Below are 21593 nucleotides of genomic sequence, written 5' to 3'. Positions count from 1 at the left end.
AAAGTAGCACCCGTCAGATAGGTCCTGAGTAATTCTTGGCACCAGTGTAGTCCTGATGCAAGTGAAATTGTTTCCTCCTTTGCGCATGTGCGAGATAGTAAGGCCAGGCCACAATCTATCTGATTTCAGTCAGTGCATGTGTACCAATAGCAATCAACCAATTTCAAACACTGCATGCATGAGCCATCGTTAGGCTGCGCATGCACAGTAAATGATTGGAATACTGCGAGGATGAGATTGGACATTGTAAGCGCTTAGCGGAAGCATTACGCCACCCAGGTAAGACTTTGTTTTGAACAAGCTGAGCTCTTCACATCTCTAGAAATACTATTCCTGCACAGTCCCCACTGCTGCCTACAGGGGCGCAAGGAATAGGACAAGCGAAATGAAAAAGCAGATACATAGGTAAATTCTCTGCTTTTCAGTTTGCTAGATATAGAGAAATGAAAATGATTGTTTTCACCAGCTACAATGAGGAAAAGCTGTTTTTTTGGTCATTGAGACCCCCAAATATTACTTTATTTCAGCTGTTAGAGGAGAACGTACAAACATATTGCTTATTTTTAACTGTAATTAAAGGGACGCTGGGCTTCTCCTGCTTTATATAGGAAGTGGTTACGAAGAATTCTGTCTGTGGGAATTCCCCCCTGGAAATGCTGATTGCAGAGTAGATATTATGTATCTGTGCTGGCCTTAGGGGTGGTACAGCAATCCATGGGTCAGAAGAAAATGCTGGTAAATCATCTATATGCTATCTTCAGATGATTAGCTCTGATTGGCATACAGAGGAACCAGTAACGCTTACAGTATGGTCAGAACACCCCTCGACCTCCCCCCCCCTTCCCGACATCCTTTGATGGAATGAGACCTTAAAGTCCTAAGTAGCCCCTATTCCATATCAGGTATGGAGATCTATATATAGAGTTCCCTTTTAAACTCTGCCTGCTCTATGTGATTCTCCTGTAATCAGACGCTGAGCCATGCTTAGGCTTTCTGCAGCTTTCTTTATTAACCTTGTGCACTGTTTCTCCTGATCTATAACCAATGTCTTCCATGCTTTCTCTTTAGCTTGTCTAACCCTCTGGGCTGTCTTCCTCTTGTGTGTGCTTGTCTTTGCTGCTTACTGTAGGAACATATTGGACGAGGCCAATAGCCCCACATTGATGCAAAGCAACATAACTAGCTACCCTGCTTCTAGGGCAAAAGGGAGGACCCTTTCCAAATATGAGTATTCCAAAACCCAGAGACCAAGGTAAGGTGGTCTCGGGATGTAAAATTCTAAACAAGCGATGATGATCATGTGGGTTTCATCATTCATTTCCATCATTTTACATTTGTTTTTATTTCATTTTTACATTGTAGAGGTTTTCTTATTCTTAGGTTTTTTGTTTTTTTTTATAATGTAGATGGCTAAAATGCAGAGGTTGCCTACACACAATGGAGGCAGCCATTTTGGGTTATACCAGGAGTAATGTGGAGGTGGCAAGTGTGGGTGGGGCCATGGTGTAATCGTTGAGAGCTCCGTCATCACCCCCACAGAAAGTGGGCAGATGGTTTCTCATTTGTTTCTGGAGAGTGGTCTTTAGATTGCTCTGCAATAGGGTGGTGACTGGTGTTCTTTATGTTATTGCAGGTGTTCCTAAAGACACACTAACCATGCAGGTTTTAGTGATATCCTTGCTTCGGCACAGTTGACTTAAGGGTCTATTCATGAAGCAGTGAAAAGTTTGAGAAGTGAGCCAGTGGACAAGTTGCCAATGGCAACCAATCAGAATTGACGTAACATTTAAAATTTGCATACTATAAAATTGTAGAGAGCAGCTGATTGTGGAGAAATTGCCCATGGCAACCACTTTTCACTGATTCATGAATAGACCCCTTAATTAGTACCTTGGTCATTTTGATTTATCCATCTGTGTTGAGGTTGAGGCCTGGATATCACTAAAACTTGCCCTGTTAGTGTGTCTTGAGGGCCGAGGTGGGAATGCCTGGTTCTCATTTATGAGGTACACTGGGTGCCAGCTGCAGCATGCCTTAGTCATGTCATGTTGTGTCATGTCTCTCAGGGGATCAGTGTGCCTGCTCTCCCCTCTGGTGATTCTGCAAACAGGCTCACCTGTGTGTACAGAGAGGCAGTAACATCTACAAAGTCACATTGTGTACTAATGTTAGATCACATCAAAGTTCAACATGCTGCAACTTTCATTAAATAAAACATTTCCTTTTATCGCATAAAATATTCATAGTTGTGGTGGGGCTGCCTTTATTATACATGGAAGTTTTTTATTTTATTTTATTTTTTTTATATGAAGCTTTGTTTAACGTTGGACAATCTGCACCTAGACATAAAATTTGATCCAGGCTCTGATCCGCGCAAAATCTTTGTGTTGTGTAACAAGCCATACACCCTTTCACACTGCAAGAATTACCCGTATATACGATCACTCTCCACTCATTTATACCAGGTCAGAAATCTTTCTTTCTGCAACACATGGGCAGAGCATGCACATTGGTGCGCCAACTCATGCCCCCTTTCCCTGTGAGCATTTCTGCTCTTCCCGAAAGCTGCCATCTAATCCTCTGTAACTTTGCCTAGACCCAGATTGTTTTACTGAAATTTAGGGGCATCCTGCAGGTGGTTGTGCTTTTGGAAATGACCCCCAATATTTGGCTACTTTAGTTCCTGAGAAACTAATGCCATTACTGACCATAGGCTGAATTCTTTTGAATATTCAGTCCACGCGATGTCGTCTCCACTATGTGTAATTAGTGAGAGATGTTTCAACAAAGCAATAATAGTATTTTCATTTTATATAGCGCCACCAATTGCACAGGGCTTTACAGAGAATACTTGTCATTCACATCAGTCCCTATACCATTGGAGCTTACAATTAAAATTCCATAACACACACACACACACACACACACACACACACACACACACACACACACACACATTTTAGCAGCCAATTAACTTATCAGTATCTGTTGGCGTTTGGGAGGAAACCGGAGTACCCAATGGAGACCAGCATAAACATGGAGAAAACATACAAACTCCTCACAGATACGGCCCCGGTTACACACACACACACACGCACAGTAATTTCTCTGACGTCCTAGTGGATGCTGGGAACTCCGTAAGGACCATGGGGAATAGCGGGCTCCGCAGGAGACTGGGCACTCTAAAGAAAAGATTAGGTATTATCTGGTGTGCACTGGCTCCTCCCTCTATGCCTCTCCTCCAGACCCCAGTTAGAATCTGTGCCCGGCCAGAGCTGGGTGCTCCTAGTGGGCTCTCCTGAGCTTGCTAGAAAAGAAAGTATTTATTAGGTTTTTTATTTTCAGTGAGCTTCTGCTGGCAACAGACTCACTGCTACGTGGGACTGAGGGGAGAGAAGCAACCCTACCTGCTTGCAGCTAGCTTGTGCTTCTTAGGCTACTGGACACCATTAGCTCCAGAGGGTTCGAACACAGGACCTGACCTCGATCGTCCGTTCCCGGAGCCGCGCCGCCGTCCCCCTTGCAGAGCCAGAAGACAGAAGAGTGAAGACGACGAAATCGGCGGCAGAAGACTCCTGTCTTCATTTAAGGTAGCGCACAGCACCGCAGCTGTGCGCCATTGCTCCCAGCACACTTACACACTCCGGTCACTGTAGGGTGCAGGGCGCTGGGGGGGGGGGGGCGCCCTGGGCAGCAATTAAAATACCTTTTGGCATTAAAAATACATATATACAGTCTGGTACTGTATATATGTAAAAAACCCCGCCATTAACATACACAAAACGCGGGACAGAAGCCCGCCACTGAGGGGGCGGGGCCTTCTTCCTCAGCACACCAGCGCCATTTTCCCCCTCACAGCTCCGCTGGAAGCAGCTCCCCAGGCTCTCCCCTGCAGTATCCAGGTACAAGAAGGGTGAAAAAGAGAGGGGGGGCACATGAATTTAGGCGCAAATTGTCATATAAGGCAGCTATTGGGAAATCACTTATTGTAAGTGAAAATCCCTGTGTTATATAGCGCTGTGGTGTGTGCTGGCATACTCTCTCTCTGTCTCCCCAAAGGACTTTGTGGGGTCCTGTCCGCAGTCTGAGCATTCCCTGTGTGTGTGCGGTGTGTCGGTACGGCTGTGTCGACATGTTTGATGAGGAAGGTTACGTGGAGGCGGAGCAAGGGCAGATAAGTGTGGTGTCGCCCCCGTCGGGGCCGACACCTGATTGGATGGATATGTGGAAGGTCTTAAACGACAATGTCAACTCCTTACATAAAAGGTTTGATGACGCTGCAGCCTTGGGACAGCCGGGGTCTCAGCCCGCGCCTGCCCAGGCGACTCAGAAACCGTCAGGGGCTCATAAACGCTCTCTATCTCAGATGGTTGACACAGATGTCGACACGGAGTCCGACTCCAGTGTAGACGATGATGAGACACATTTACAGTCTAAAAAGGCCATCCGATGCATGATTACTGCAATGAAAGATGTATTACACATTTCTGACGTTAACCCGGTTACTACCAAGAGGGTTTATATGTTTGGGGAGAAAAAGCAGCCAGTGACTTTTCCCCCATCTGATGAATTAAATGAATTGTGTGAAGAAGCGTGGAGTTCCCCTGATAAGAAACTAGTGATTTCTAAGAGGTTACTGATGGCGTACCCTTTCCCGCCAACGGACAGGTTACGTTGGAAAACATCCCCTAGGGTGGACAAGGCGCTGACACGCTTATCTAAAAGGGTGGCCCTGCCGTCTCAGGATACGGCCGCCCTAAAGGAGCCTGCGGATAGAAAGCAGGAAGCTATCCTGAAGTCTGTGTATACACACTCTGGTACTCTTGCTTCAGCCTGGATGTGTAGTGCTGCATCAGCATGGACTGATACTCTGTCAGACAACATTGATTCCCTCGACAGGGATACTATTTTGCTAACCCTAGAACATATAAAAGACGTCTTATATATGTGGGATGCCCAGAGGGACATTTGCCTGCTGGGCTCTAGAATTAATGCAATGTCCATTTCTGCCAGGAGGGTCTTATGGACTCGGCAATGGACAGGAGATGCTGATTCTAAAAATGGAGGTTTTGCCTTATAAGGGTGAGGAATTGTTTGGGGACGGTCTCTCGGACCTCGTATCCACAGCGACAGCTGGAAAGTAAACTTTTTTGCCTCAGGTTTCCTCACAGCCTAAGAAAGCACCGTATTATCAAATGCAGTCCTTTCGGTCTCAGAAAGGCAAGCGGGTCAGAGGCGCATCCTTTCTGGCCAGAGGCAGGGGTAGAGGAAAGAAGCTGCACCATGCAGCCAGTTCCCAGGAACAAAAATCCTCCCCTGCTTCCTCTAAGTCCACCGCATGACGTTGGGGCTCCACAGGCGGAGCCAGGTGCGGTGGGGGCGCGTCTCCGAAACTTCAGCAACCAGTGGGTTCGCTCACAGGTGGATCTCTGGGCTGTACAAATTGTATCTCAGGGGTACAAGCTGGAGTTTGAAGCGACTCTCCAACCCTCCCCCCCCCCCCCCCCCGCCGTTACCTCAAATCAGCCTTGCCAGCTTCCCCCAGGGAAAGGGAGGTAGTACTGGCGGCAATTCACAAGCTGTACCTCCAGCAGGTGATAATCAGGGTCCCCATCCTTCAACAGGGAAGGGGTTACTATTCCACAATGTTTGTGGTACCGAAACCGGACGGTTCGGTGAGACCCATTCTGAATTTAAAATCCTTGAACACTTATATAAAGAAATTCAAGTTCAAAATGGAATCGCTCAGAGCAGTTATTGCAAGCCTGGAAGAGGGGGATTTTATGGTGTCGCTGGACATCAAGGATGCTTACTTGCATGTCCCCATTTACCCACCTCACCAGGAGTACCTCAGGTTTGTGGTACAGGACTGTCATTACCAATTCCAAACGTTGCCGTTTGGCCTGTCCACGGCACCGAGGATATTTACCAAGGTAATGGCCGAAATGATGATACTCCTTCGGAAGAAGGGAGTTATAATTATCCCGTACTTGGACGATCTCCTCATAAAGGCGAGGTCCAGAGAGCAGTTGTTGGTCAGCGTAGCACTCTCTCAGGAAGTGTTGCAACAGCACGGCTGGATTCTCAATATCCCAAAGTCGCAGCTGATTCCTACGAGGCGTCTGCTTTTCCTGGGCATGATTCTGGACACAGAACAGAAGAAGGTGTTTCTCCCGATGGAGAAGGCCCAGGAATTGTCATCTCTGGTCAGGGACCTCCTGAAACCAAAACAGGTGTCGGTGCATCACTGCACGCGAGTCCTGGGAAAGATGATGGCTTCATACGAAGCAATTCCCTTCGGCAGGTTCCATGCAAGGATCTTTCAGTGGGATCTGTTGGACAAGTGGTCCGGATCGCATCTTCAGATGCATCGGCTGATCACCCTGTCCCCGAGGGCCAGGGTGTCTCTGCTGTGGTGGCTGCAGAGTGCTCATCTTCTCGAGGGACGCAGGTTCGGCATACAGGACTGGGTCCTGGTGACCACGGATGCAAGCCTCCGAGGATGGGGGGCAGTCACTCAGGGAAGAAACCTCCAAGGACAGTGGTCAAGTCTGGAGACTTCACTACACATAAATATACTGGAACTAAGGGCCATTTACAACGCCCTGAGTCAAGCAGTGCCACTGCTTCGAAACCAGCCAGTGCTGATTCAGTCAGACAACATCACGGCGGTCACCCATGTAAACCGCCAGGGCGGCACAAGAAGCAGGATGGCAATGGCAGAAGCCACAAGGATTCTTCGATGGGCGGAGAATCACGTGCTAGCACTGTCAGCAGTGTTCATTCCGGGAGTGGACAACTGGGAAGCAGACTTCCTCAGCAGACACGACCTCCACCCGGGAGAGTGGGGACTTCATCAAGAAGTCTTCACACAGATTGCAAATCGTTGGGAACTGCCACAGGTGGACATGATGGCGTCCCGCCTCAACAAAAAGCTAAAAAGATATTGCGCCAGGTCAAGGGACCCTCAGGCGATAGCTGTGGACGCACTAGTGACACCGTGGGTGTACCAGTCGGTTTATGTGTTTCCTCCTCTTCCTCTCATACCCAAGGTACTGAGGATAGTAAGAAAGAGAGGAGTAAGAACAATACTCATCGTTCCGGATTGGCCAAGAAGAACTTGGTACCCAGAACTACAAGAAATGATCTCAGAGGACCCATGGCCTCTGCCTCTCAGACAGGACCTGTTGCAGCAGGGGCCCTGTCTGTTCCAAGACTTACCGCGGCTGCGTTTGACGGCATGGCGGTTGAACGCCATATCCTAACGGAAAAGGGCATTCCAGATGAAGTGATTCCTACGCTGATAAAGGTTAGCATTATCATTATTAACATTATCATTATTAGCATTATTAACAGCAAAGCATTATCACCGTATATGGCGGAAATATGTTGCTTGGTGTGAGGCCAGGAAGGCCCCAACAGAGGAATTCCAGCTGGGTCGATTTCTGCACTTCCTACAGTCAGGGGTGACTATGGGCCTAAAATTGGGGTCTATAAAGGTCCAGATTTCGGCCCTATCTATTTTCTTTCAAAAAGAACTGGCTTCACTGCCTGAGGTTCAGATGTTTGTTAAGGGAGTGCTGCATATTCAGCCCCCTTTTGTGCCTCCAGTGGCACCTTGGGATCTTAACATTGTGTTGGATTTTCTGAAATCCCACTGGTTTGAGCCACTTAAGACCGTGGAGCTAAAGTATCTCACGTGGAAGGTGGTCATGCTGTTGGCCTTAGCTTCAGCTAGGCGTGTGTCAGAATTGGCGGCTTTGTCATGTAAAAGCCCATATCTGATCTTCCATATGGACAGGGCAGAATTGAGGACTCGTCCCCAATTTCTCCCAAAGGTGGTATCAGCGTTTCATTTGAACCAACCTATTGTGGTGCCTGCGGCTACTCGGGACTTGGAGGACTCCAAGTTACTTGATGTAGTCAGGGCTTTGAAAATCTATGTAGCCAGGACGGCTGGAGTCAGGAAAACTGACTCGCTGTTTATCCTGCATGCACCCAACAAGCTGGGTGCTCCTGCTTCAAAGCAAACTATTGCTCGCTGGATCTGTGGCACGATTCAGCTGGCGCATTCTGCGGCTGGACTGCCGCATCCAAAATCAGTAAAAGCCCATTCCACAAGGAAGGTGGGCTCTTCTTGGGCGGCTGCCCGAGGGGTCTCGGCTTTACAGCTTTGCCGAGCGGCTACTTGGTCGGGTTTAAACACCTTTGCAAAGTTCTACAAGTTTGATACCCTGGCTGAGGAGGACCTTGTATTTGCTCATTCGGTGCTGCAGAGTCATCCGCACTCTCCCGCCCGTTTGGGAGCTTTGGTATAATCCCCATGGTCCTTACGGAGTTCCCAGCATCCACTAGGACGTCAGAGAAAATAAGAATTTACTCACCGGTAATTCTATTTCTCGTAGTCCGTAGTGGATGCTGGGCGCCCGTCCCAAGTGCGGACTCTCTGCAATACGTGTATATAGTTATTGCTAAATAAGGGTTATTGATATGAGCCAACTGGGTAAGGTTATCACAAGTTGTACGGTGTGGCTGGTATGAGTCTTACCCTGGATTCCAAAAATCCTTTCCTTGTAATGTCAGCTCTTCCGGGCACAGTTTCCCTAACTGAGGTCTGGAGGAGGGGCATAGAGGGAGGAGCCAGTGCACACCAGATAGTACCTAATCTTTTCTTTAGAGTGCCCAGTCTCCTGCGGAGCCCGCTATTGCCCATGGTCCTTACGGAGTTCCCAGCATCCACTACGGACTACGAGAAATAGAATTACCGGTGAGTAAATTCTTATTTTTTTCTTTCTCCACGTTGCAACTGACCATTCCCTTCCTCAGATTGTAGGAAGGGGTGCACTGGCCATGACCCTGTGTATAGCATTCACTCCAGTCATGCTATTGGGGGGGAGGTCCTTACCCCTGTACATGTAAATCCCAGAAGCAAATATACAGTATTTAACCCATTCTGTACATCATGTGAGTTTTTGTTGTTGTTTTTTTTTTTTTTTTTTGGTGTTTATACATTTATATTTTCTACATATATCATACCAGACTTTTTTTCCGGTTTACAGGAGAAATAATCAACCACAGAAGGACTGTGAGGCTAAAGAAACCAACCATTCCTGCACATTAACATATCCGGACTTCCAGTACTACATTGACACTAATTTCTCAGTGGAAGCCAAGAATGATCTTTGCACCGTTGAATCAGACCGGATAACAACAGATGTTATTGATATACGTAAATATTCCTCTCTATATCCATTCTATTAGTCATCATCTGTAGCATTGGTTCCCAACCTCGGTCCTCAAGTACCCCCAACAGTTCATGTTTTCCAGGTCTCCTCACAGGATTGCAAGTGAAATAATTTGCTCCGCATGTGGGTCTTTTAAAATGTCAGTGAGTAATGAATACACCTGTGCACCTGCTGGGTGACCTGGAAAACCGAAACTGTTGGGGATACTTGAGGACCGAGGATGGGAACAATTGATCTGTAGGATGTGTGGTTTCATATGTACTTACACACATAATACATACGTGTGTTATAATTCCTTCATATGTTTGCAGTATTTTGTATCCATGTTATAAAGTGTGTGTGTGATGGATGATATAGATTTAATATTCATTAAACAGCAGGAGTAATGTACTACCATACATTTTTTCAGTTAGCATGCATACAGATTGTGTGACCAGATGACTTCACCCCACCAGGTGATCACAGATTATGCCACTGATAGAATAGCAGGTGGTTACTCGTCCCTGAGTAACCGGAGTGGTGGGCTTAACTTCACCACTCCTAGATATTCCATCTCGCTCTCAGTAACCATCTTTCTCTGACGTCCTAGTGGATGCTGGGAACTCCGAAAGGACCATGGGGAATAGCGGCTCCGCAGGAGACTGGGCACAAAAGTAAAAGCTTTAAGACTAGCTGGTGTGCACTGGCTCCTCCCCCTATGACCCTCCTCCAAGCCTCAGTTAGATTTTTGTGCCCGAACGAGAAGGGTGCAATCTACGTGGCTCTCCTGAGCTGCTTAGAGTAAAAGTTTAAATTAGGTTTTTTATTTTCAGTGAGTCCTGCTGGCAACAGGCTCACTGCATCGAGGGACTAAGGGGAGAAGAAGCGAACTCACCTGCGTGCAGAGTGGATTGGGCTTCTTAGGCTACTGGACATTAGCTCCAGAGGGACGATCACAGGCCCAGCCATGGATGGGTCCCAGAGCCGCGCCGCCGTTCCCCTTACAGAGCCAGAAGAGCAGAAGAGGTCCGGAAAATCGGCGGCAGAAGACGTCCTGTCTTCAATAAGGTAGCGCACAGCACCGCAGCTGTGCGCCATTGCTCTCAGCACACTTCACACTCCGGTCACTGAGGGTGCAGGGCGCTGGGTTATATGGCAAAAAAATACATCACATATAGCTCCTGGGCTATATGGATGCATTTAACCCCTGCCAGGATACATAAAAAAACGGGAGATAAGGCCGCCGATAAGGGGGCAGAGCCCATCTCCTCAGCACACTGGCGCCATTTTCCCTCACAGCTCCGTTGGAGGGAAGCTCCCTGGCTCTCCCCTGCAGTCACTACACTACAGAAAGGGTTAAAAAAGAGAGGGGGGCACTAATTAGGCGCAGTATAAACAATACAGCAGCTATAAGGGGAAAAACACTTATATAAGGTTATCCCTGTATATATATAGCGCTCTGGTGTGTGCTGGCAAACTCTCCCTCTGTCTCCCCAAAGGGCTAGTGGGGTCCTGTCCTCTATCAGAGCATTCCCTGTGTGTGTGCTGTATGTCGGTACTTTTGTGTCGACATGTATGAGGAGAAAAATGATGTGGAGACGGAGCAGATTGCCTGTAATAGTGATGTCACCCCCTAGGGGGTCGACACCTGAGTGGATGAACTGTTGGAAGGAATTACGTGACAGTGTCAGCTCTGTATAAAAGACAGTAGTTGACATGAGACAGCCGGCTACTCAGCTTGTGCCTGTCCAGACGTCTCATAGGCCGTCAGGGGCTCTAAAGCGCCCGTTACCTCAGATGGCAGATATAGACGCCGACACGGATACTGACTCCAGTGTTGACGGTGAAGAGACAAATGTGACTTCCAGTAGGGCCACACGTTACATGATTGAGGCAATGAAAAATGTTTTACACATTTCTGATAATACGAGTACCACCAAAAAGGGGTATTATGTTCGGTGAGGAAAAACTACCTGTAGTTTTCCTGAATCTGAGAAATTAAATGAGGTGTGTGATGATGCGTGGGTTTCCCCCGATAACAACTGATAACTTCTAAAATGTTATTGGCATTATATCCTTTCCCGCCAGAGGTTAGGGTGCGTTGGGAAACACCCCCTAGGGTGGATAAAGCGCTCACACGCTTGTAAGGGCTCTACCCTCTCCTGAGATGGCCGCCCTTAAGGATCCTGCTGATAGAAAGCAGGAGGGTATCCTAAAATGTATTTACACACATACTGGTGTTATACTGCGACCAGCAATCGCCTCAGCCTGGATGTGCAGTGCTGGGTTGGCGTGGTCGGATTCCCTGACTGAAAATATTGATACCCTAGATAGGGACAGTATATTTTTGCCTATAGAGCATTTAAAAGATGCATTTCTATATATGCGTGATGCACAGCGGAATATTTGCCGACTGGCATCAAGTCTAAGTGCGTTGTCCATTTCTACCAGTAGAGGGTTATGGACACGACAGTGGTCAGGTGATGCGGATTTCAAACGGCATTTGGAAGTATTGCCTTATTAAGGAGAGGAGTTATTTGGGGTCGGTCTTTCAGACCTGGTGGCCACGGCAACAGCTGGGAAATCCACGTTTGTACCCCAGGTCGCCTCTCAACATGAGAAGACGCCGTATTATCAGACGCAGTCTTTTCGTGGACAAGCGGGCAAAAGGTTCCTCATTTCTGCCCCGTGACAGAGGGAGAGGAAAAGGGCTGCAGAAATCAGCCAGTTCCCAGGAACAGAAACCCTCTCCCGCCTCTGCCAAGCCCTCAGTATGACGCTGGGGCTTTACAAGCGGAATCAGGCACGGTGGGGGGCCCGTCTCAATGAATTTCAGCGCGCAGTGGGCTCACTCGCAAGTAGACCCCTGGATCCTTCAGGTGATATCTCAGGGGTACAAATTGGAATTCGAGACGTCTCCCCCTCGCCGTTTCCTAAAGTCGGCTTTACCGATGTCTCCTTCTGACAGGGAGACAGTTTTGGAAGCCATTCACAAGCTGTATTCCCAGCAGGTGATAATCAAGGTACCCCTCCTGCAACAGGGAACGGGGTATTATTCCACACTGTTGTGGTACCGAAGCCGGACGGCTCGGTGAGACCGATTCTAAATCTAAAATCTTTGAACACTTACATACAGAGGTTCAAATTCAAGATTGAGTCACTCAGAGCAGTGATTGCGAACCTGGAAGAAGGGGACTACATGATGTCTCGGGACATCAAGGATGCTTACCTTCATGTCCAAATTTACCCTTCTCACCAAGGGTACCTCAGGTTTATGGTACAGAACTGTCACTATCAGTTCAGACGCTGCCGTATGGATGGTCCACGGCACCCCGGGTCTTTACCAAGGTAATGGCCGAAATGATGATATTCCTTCGAAGGAAGGGAATTTTAGTTATCCCTTACTTGGACGATTCCCTGATAAGGGTAAGATCCAGGGAACAGTTGGAGGTCGGTGTAGCACTATCTCAGGTAGTGTTGCGGCAGCACGATTGGATTCTCAATATTCCAAAATCGCAGCTGGTTCCGACGACTTTAGGGATGATCCTGGACACAGTCCAGAAAAAGGTGTTTCTCCCGGAGGAGAAAGCCAGGGAGTTATCCGAGCTAGTCAGGAACCTCCTAAAACCGAGCCAAGTCTCAGTGCATCAATGCACAAGGGTTCTGGGTAAAATGGTGGCTTCCTACGAAGCAATCCCATTCGGCAGATTCCACGCAAGAACCTTCCAGTGGGACCTGCTGGACAAATGGTCCGGGTCGCATCTTTAGATGCATCAGCGGATAACCCTGTCACCAAGAACAAGGGTGTCCCTCCTGTGGTGGTTGCAGAGTGCTCATCTTCTAGAGGGCCGCAGATTCGGCATTCAGGACTGGGTCCTGGTGACCACGGATGCCAGCCTGCGAGGCTGGGGAGCAGTCACACAGGGAAGGAATTTCCAGGGCTTATGGTCAAGCCTGGAGACATCACTTCACATAAATATCCTGAAGCTAAGGGCCATTTACAATGCTCTAAGCTTAGCAAGACCTCTGCTTCAAGGTCAGCCGGTGTTGATCCAGTCGGACAACATCACGGCAGTCACCCACGTAAACAGACAGGGTGGCACAAGAAGCAGGAGGGCAATGGCAGAAGCTGCAAGGATTCTTCGCTGGGCGGAAAATCATGTGATAGCACTGTCAGCAATTCCGGGAGTGGACAACTGGGAAGCAGACTTCCTCAGCAGACACGACCTCCACCCGGGAGAGTGGGGACTTCACCCAGAAATCTTCCACATGATTATAAACCGTTGGGAATAACTCGATAGGTGTTGCGCCAGGTCAAGGGACCCTCAGGCAATAGCTGTAGACGCTCTGGTAACACCGTGGGTGTACCAGTCAGTGTATGTGTTCCCTCATCTGCCTCTCATACCCAAGGTACTGAGATTGATAAGATGGAGGGGAGTAAGCACTATATTCGTGGCTCCGGATTGGCCAAGAAGGACTTGGTAACCGGAACTTCAAAAGATGCTCACGGAGGATCCGTGGCCTCTACCTCTAAGAAGGGACCTGCTTCAGCAAGGACCCTGTCTGTTCCAAGACTTACCGCGACTGCATTTGACGGCATGGCGGTTGAACGCCGGATCCTGAAGGAAAAAAGGCATTCCGGATGAGGTCATCCCTATCCTGATCAAAGCCAGGAAGGATGTAACCGCAAAACATTATCACCGCATTTGGCAAAAATATGTTGCGTGGTGCGAGGCCAGTAAGGCCCGACGGAGGAAATTCATCTGGGTCGATTCCTACATTTCCTGCAAACAGGAGTGTCTATGGGCCTGAAATTGGGGTCCATTAAGGTTCAAATTTCGGCCCTGTCAATTTTCTTCCAAAAAGAACTAGCTTCAGTCCCTGAAGTTCAGACGTTGTAAAAGGGGTACTGCATATACAGCCTCCTTTTGTGCCTCCAGTGGCACCTTGGGATCTCAATGTAGTTTTTGGGTTCCAAAAAGTCACATTGGTTTGAACCACTTAAATCTGTGGAGTTAAAATATCTCACATGGAAAGTGGTCATGCTGTTGGCCCTGGCCTGGGCCAGGCGCGTGTCAGAATTAGCGGCTTTATCCTGTAAAAGCCCTTATCTGATTTTCCATTCGGACAGGGCGGAATTGAGGACTCGTCCTCAGTTTCTCCCTAAGGTGGTTTCAGCGTTTCACCTGAACCAACCTATTGTGGTGCCTGCGGCTACTAGGGACTTGGAGGACTCCAAGTTGCTAGACGTTGTCAGGGCCCTGAAAATATATGTTTCCAGGACGGCTGGAGTCAGAAAATCTGACTCGCTGTTTATCCTGTATGCACCCAACAAGCTGGGTGCTCCTGCTTCTAAGCAGACTATTGCTCGTTGGAATTGTAGTAAAATTCAGCTTGCACATTCTGTGGCAGGCCTGCCGCAGCCAAAAATCTGTAAATGCCCACTCCACAAGGAAGATGGGCTCATCTTGGGCGGCTGCCCGAGGGGTCTCGGCTTTACAACTTTGCCGAGCAGCTACTTGGTCAGGAGCAAATACGTTTGTAAAATTCTACAAAATTGATACCCTGGCTGAGGAGGACCTGGAGTTCTCTCATTTGGTGCTGCAGAGTCATCCGCACTCTCCCGCCCGTTTGGGAGCTTTGGTATAATCCCCATGGTCCTTTCGGAGTTCCCAGCATCCACTAGGACGTCAGAGAAAATAAGAATTTACTTACCGATAATTCTATTTCTCATAGTCCGTAGTGGATGCTGGACGCCCATCCCAAGTGCGGATTGTCTGCAATACTTGTACATAGTTACAAAAATCGGGTTATTATTGTTGTGAGCCATCTTTTCAGAGGCTCCTCTGTTATCATGCTGTTAACTGGGTTCAGATCACAGGTTGTACGGTGTGATTGGTGTGGCTGGTATGAGTCTTACCCGGGATTCAAGATCCTTCCTTATTGTGTACGCTCGTCCGGGCACAGTATCCTAACTGAGGCTTGGAGGAGGGTCATAGGGGGAGGAGCCAGTGCACACCAGCTAGTCTTAAAGCTTTTACTTTTGTGCCCAGTCTCCTGCGGAGCCGCTATTCCCATGGTCCTTTCGGAGTTCCCAGCATCCACTACGGACTATGAGAAATAGAATTATCGGTAAGTAAATTCTTATTTTTACTGACTCCTTCCATTGCCTAGTGTGCTGGTAACTCTCTGCCACACCAGGCTCCTACACCAGCATCTGGAGCCACTTCTCCCATTCTCCTACCACCACCACCTGGAACCATTTACTTCTGGGGATGTGTGGACACACGCTGCTGCAAACTTCCTGGGAAGTGTTGGCTAATTCCCACTGGTCCCTAACTATGGACCAGTCTGCACTGGATAGCTGACAGAGGGTTTAACTTGGACACACTCCGCTCAATCCAGAACATCTGGAGAACGGAGTAGCATTTGCCGCTTCTCTTGTGGTCACAGGATGCAGGCAGATACGGGTCTCTCAAGAAAAGGTGCAGGTGTGACCAGTGGGATGTTCCAGGTAAAATGAGCAAAGCCTGTCCTGAGGATCTATACTAGTGCTGGTCCCAAAGATGTTCACTATTCACGGGAAGAAGAAGAAAGAAAAAAAAAAACACACACACACACACACACACACACACTAAAAAAGAGTGAAGGCGCACTCAATGAGCAAGTAGAACAGGTAATTTAATAGAAAGGTAAAAGCTCACATACATCTTAGTTTAAGACAGCAAGCTCACGAACGGTTCCCTAGAGCCTCCGGATAGCAGCTGGTGAATCGTTCCACACGACTTAGTAAGCAAACAGTCTCCTCAGTGTTTGAGCTAACGGACTTGATGTCAGATTACAGCGAGTCATCCATGTCCTTCCCGGCCACGCCCATACTGTGTGTACGTACGTACGTACGTACGTACGTACGTACGTACGTACGTACGTACGTACGTACGTACGTACGTACGTACGTACGTACGTACGTACGTACGTGTGTTTAGTAAGTTGGGTTGAAGTTTGCATTAATGTGCGAGTTGACAAATCAATGTATGTAATGTATTTTATTTTTTTTATCTTTTTTTTTTTTTTATATCTATACATCTTATTCTATAAATGAAGTTATGCCCAATCCTCCGGAAATTGTGCGAGTGGTATCTGCTGCAGAGCTACAAAAGGCTTTAAAAATTGAGTGGAAAAATCCAATGACGTACAACTTGCCTTTAAAATATAACCTGCGTTATCGGACCAGCGACAGCACAGAATGGGAAGAGGTAACTGTCTCTTACTTGCACAATATACAGATGGAGGCTATTCATGACATAGTTAAATGCTGTTTATGCATGCAATAAACTGAAAGTGTATACTTTCCATAATATCCCTTTAATCCGGGACACCTATGATTTACACAGGCTCGGTGGCTGAGTACTACCAGGTGAAATGCAGGCTTGAATTTAGCCAGGCACAGAACTTGTGTAAATCCTAGGTGTCCGGGATTAAAGATATTATGACGAGCCTACATATACCTACAGCAAGATTAACTGAATTATTTATCGTAGTGTTTTTAAGATTTAAGATGTGCATTGGTTACTGGAGAGCATTTTTCTGAAAATGAAAAGCAAATGCAAGATGTAGACCTGTAGAGCATTTTTCCCGTGTGTGGTTTTTTTTTTTTTGGTTTTTTTTTTATCACTCATATCTTTCAAAAAATAAAAGAATAAAAAAATTCTAATGTCCTGAAGTGCCGCATTGTGACACAACCTGCATTTCTCTTACCAGGTTCCGTCAAGTGACATAAACTCCCTCAGAACTTCCTACACACTGCAAGGTCTGCAGCCATACACAGCTTATGTCATTTCTCTTCGCTGTAAGCAAAAGGAAGATACTGGCTTCTGGAGTAATTGGAGTAAGGAGTATACTGCCACCACACCGGAATCTAGTAAGTCATGTCGTATGTGAGCTCTCATTGGCGGGCCCTCTGTAACCTTTTGTCTTGTCCTGACATTCTATTCATGTGTGGTTGATCTGCATGTTGATTGACCAGCGCTATGGAATTTCTGGGGCCTAATAAATGAACAATGATGATGCATTAACTATATTGCTTTGACTTTTGAAATTGTGTGAAAAACTAAAAATGGTTTTTGTAATTGTAGTTAGGGTCATTTAAGAAAGTGCCAACATTTTTCTTGCTTTGTGTTTACAGTACAGGGTAATGTTTGCTCATTGACACATTATCTCCCTTTTATGTTTGCTGTAATGTCTATCAGGTACTGGCTAGGCCTTATCTACAGATGTGTTTTTTAGATTTATGTGAGCCATGCATCTAAGTATTGCTCAAACAGGCTTGTGTTCTGTATTCTGTATCCTTTCTTGTTTGTACCCTCTTACTATTCACTTTAATAAAAACAGATTGCACAAAAAAGAAAGTGCCAAAACACTCCTCTTCCACATAACATAAGAAGTGATTTGGTTTCTATTGTAGAAACTCTGTGGTCACCTCTTCAGCAGTGTTACCCCCTCAGGGTAATGGGTTTCTGTAAAGGTGAAATGCATCAGCTAACTTTTCTCACTCTGCTGACGGCCCTCGTTGAGAAGGAATTCTCAATGATTAGTATATGTTACACGGAATCAGATATACAGCAATAGCGTGTTGCTTGCTAATACAGGCCACTGGGGAAGATGTATTAACGGGGAGAAGGCATAAGGAAGTGATAAACGCACCAGCCAATCAGCTCCTAACTGTTAATTTACATATTGGAGCTTGATTGGCTGGTGTGTTTATCACCTTTCATTTATCACTGCTTTATCATTTCCTTATACCTTCTCCGCGTTAATACATCTGCCCCACAACTGATAGGTTTACATTGTTTGTTTCTAAATGTCCTGCTAAGGCCATTGGCAAAACCATGTCTTGTTACCGTTTGATGTACGAGTAATTGGTACAAAGTCCTCTATCCATGATGTCCTCTCCCCTTACCTTCCCGCTGTCTTAAGCACCATACACACCTGGCGATACACTAGACTATATGAACAATAACCATCTTTTTTTAAAAGATCTATTGTTCATATAGTCTAGTTTGTATGCCTGAACGATGCCGCCACCCGCGGGCCACCCTTTTTCAGGCTTTATGTACCGAACATGCAGCTCAATTTCGACAATGTCATTGAACTGCTTATTTGGGGAAAGCGGGGGTTGACGTCACTGAATATTATCGTTCAGTGTGTATGCACTGGCGATTTCCGCTTATTAGCAATCGGCGATTATAGTGCTGATTGCTAATTAGAGGAGGTCGCCCAGTGCGAACAGGGCTTTAGTTTCCCTGGATGGAATCAGTCCTCCAACTCATTGGAAAATTCCTAAGATCCTTAAATTGCTTAGTACACACAGGACTTCTTTGAGTCTGACCAGTTTCACCCTCTGATGATGCAGCATTGGCAAAATTTCTTGACAGTGATTGCCAGAAACACCTCAGCAGAGAATTGGTTTATTTCTATGTAATAATGAGTGTCATTCTTCCCATTGTAAGGTGTCCAGTTTGAGCCTATTTTCCCCTGTACTGGACATAGAGCCGTCCAGTTTCCTATCAAGGCTCTGTGTTTCCTTTACAAAATCTTTCTCAGTCCTTAGGATGTTCCTTCATAACCCAGTGGGGAGTACCTGTCCATTCTATTATCCCGCTTGCTAATCTTTTAAGGATCAGCAATTTGCTTGAGGACAGATGTGGTAGCTGGTGACCCAGAGTTTTACTTAACTGTTTGAATGGACTCCTATGCATGACCTAGGGCAGGGGTACCCAACCCTGGTTCTCAAGATCTACTAACAGTTCATGTTTTCCAGATCACCTAGCTGGTGCACAGGGGTATTCATTACTCACTGACACATTTTAAAAGATCCACGGGTGGAGCTGATTTCTTCACTTGTGATTCTGTGAGGAGACCTGGAGAACATGACCTGTTGGTAGCTCTTGAGGACCAGGGTTGGCCATCGCACAGTATAGTAACAGCACTTGCAAGATCATGTTGCTGATCTCATGATTTTTGCCAGACAACCACTAGGACTATTCCTACACTTACATGAATTACCATCTCCACATGTAGTGATCCGGTGGACTGGATGCAATAGTCTCTCATAGTCTCAAGTGAGCTCTGGATAAAGCATTTTCTAATTGAAATCCATCATTTTAGTTCTGTCACATGGAGTGCTATAAATGCTTATCCCTTCCCAAGCTGTGAGCTGTAAAAGCATTGCAGTGTTCCTAGTGTGATAGCTTACTCTTAAAGTTAGGTGAGAGCCATTCCGAAGCTGGGAAAATGCGGTTGCCATGATTTTATGGATTATTGAAGAGCAACCACACTCCTCCTTTGGTGATCTCCGTGGTTTCCTTGGCAGTGGCCACTTTGTACCAATTACCTAATTCTACCCTTGTTCTTCACCACACACACAACAATGTTACAGAATTTTCCTTAATGTTAGAATGTAAAGATGGGCAGTTCTGCGATGCTCTACTGCCACCAAGAGAGAGCCACAACTAAAGTACAATAGGAAACTTTCAAAAAGTTAAATAAGAACAGCCTTAACTTTGTCCCTTTCTATATTCTCCAGCACCATCCCGTGGTCCAGAACTTTGGAGAAAGATCAGTGATGAAGACGAAGAAGGGAAGAGGGTTGTTTGGTTGATGTGGAAGGTAAATATTTGAATGTAATTGTAGCCTAATACAGGTTGAGTATCCCATATCCAAATATTCCGAAATACGGAATATTCCGAAATACGGACTTTTTTGAGTGAGAGTGAGATAGTGAAACCTTTGTTTTTTGATGGTTCAATGTACACAAACTTTGTTTAATACACAAAGTAATTAAAAATATTGTATTAAATGACCTTCAGGCTGTGTGTATAAGGTGTATATGAAACATAAATGAATTGTGTGACTGTACACACACTTTGTTTAATGCACAAAGTTATAAAAAATATTGGCTAAAATGACCTTCAGGCTGTGTGTATAAGGTGTATATGTAACATAAATGCATTCTGTGCTTAGACTTATGTCCCATTACCATGATATCTCATTATGGTATGCAATTATTCCAAAATACGGAAAAATCCGATATCCAAAATACTTCTGGTCCCAAGCATTTTGGATAAGGGATACTCAACCTGTAATGCAGTATGCTCATCACCAGCGCCTGCATGGATATGAATAGTGCATACCAAACATAGAGGTCTATTTACTAATCCTTGGATGGAGATAAAGTAATCCGCTACTAACTGCCATGTCACAGGCTGTGTTTGAAAAATGGCCGTTAGGAGCTGGTTGGTTGGGACTTTAACTCCAGCGACTTTATCTCCATCCAATGCTTAGTAAATAGACCCCAGAGAATCCAAATCTTTTTCTACACTAGAGATTCTTTCCTGTATTTGTTTTTATCACTGGAACGTCCATACAAAGGAAGAAGAAAATGATTTGTAGGGATCATGAGGATATGGTGATAAGGTGTTATGTATAAAAATGCATACATATATGTGGTGGCGTGTAGTATGTCATTAAAATATGGTAGCAGAGTTTTATGTGAATAAGAGAATAATTATCACATTCCAAGAAAGCCAAGATAGTGGTATGGTTCTCTCTTCTACAACACATCACCGTGTTTTCTGGTGTGTGGGCTACAGTATGTAAAAGGCATATACCTTTATATTATCTGTTTGGTCATAACTGAAATAAAATAAAACGTTACTTTTTTTTTCTCTTTAACTAGGTTTTACCGTCATACGCTAATGGCATAATACTGACATACAATGTTAGCATTAAGAAAGGCTCAAAGACAGTTGACTCTGTCATTGTAAGTGGCACAAGCTATAATATTACAGTCTCCAGATCCTCTTTACAAGTCTCAGTCACCGCCTCTAACAGTTACGGTACCTCTACTGCAACTACTTTGATTATTCCAGCTGCAAATCTTGGTACGTATTCATACATAGTGCATGTTTTGTCTCTGTGTAGCGCTTTTTGACCTAACCAGTCCCCTTTTATAAAATAAATTGATCATTGTGGTTATTTGTAATTATTATCCCAGGTTGTGGACAGGATGCTTCATTATTTTTTTAATTTTTTATTTTATGTGAATTCGGGTACTTACCACTTATTTCCCCCGATAATATTTCTCTACTCTTATGCAGCATTGTGTTGTATTTTGGTTGTTTTTGTGGGTAGTCTCCGGCTACCGCATTCTGTATTCTCCTCCACGTTGCCTGTCATTGCGGCTCTCCTCCATACCAATTAATTACCAATTAATGCCGGCTTCCATTTCTGGGTATACGTCATTGCCTGTCATGTCCTCCTCCTGGCAGTTTAATCCTATGCTTCATTTGGACAATTTTGCTCATTTGA

General features: G+C 45.9%; 1 protein-coding gene across 3 annotated transcripts in view; it reads left to right on the top strand.

The window, feature by feature from the left end:
- Positions 1 to 21593, top strand: part of IL6ST (interleukin 6 cytokine family signal transducer) — a 127990-nt gene that overhangs the window by 54713 nt on the left and 51684 nt on the right. For 2 of the 3 annotated variants that reach the window (XM_063962519.1, XM_063962511.1), the window contains exons 5-10: positions 1130 to 1252; positions 9060 to 9229; positions 16329 to 16480; positions 16986 to 17145; positions 19810 to 19892; positions 20962 to 21166. In XM_063962519.1, the coding sequence (XP_063818589.1) occupies positions 1130 to 1252; positions 9060 to 9229; positions 16329 to 16480; positions 16986 to 17145; positions 19810 to 19892; positions 20962 to 21166 (893 nt within the window). The remainder of the gene's footprint in view (positions 1 to 1129; positions 1253 to 9059; positions 9230 to 16328; positions 16481 to 16985; positions 17146 to 19809; positions 19893 to 20961; positions 21167 to 21593) is intronic. The other variant, XM_063962528.1, reaches the window with a different exon arrangement.

The sequence above is a fragment of the Pseudophryne corroboree genome, chromosome 1 (assembly GCF_028390025.1).
Source record: "Pseudophryne corroboree isolate aPseCor3 chromosome 1, aPseCor3.hap2, whole genome shotgun sequence".
Lineage (NCBI taxonomy): Eukaryota > Metazoa > Chordata > Amphibia > Anura > Myobatrachidae > Pseudophryne > Pseudophryne corroboree.
This window is presented reverse-complemented; position numbering and strand designations above follow the sequence as displayed.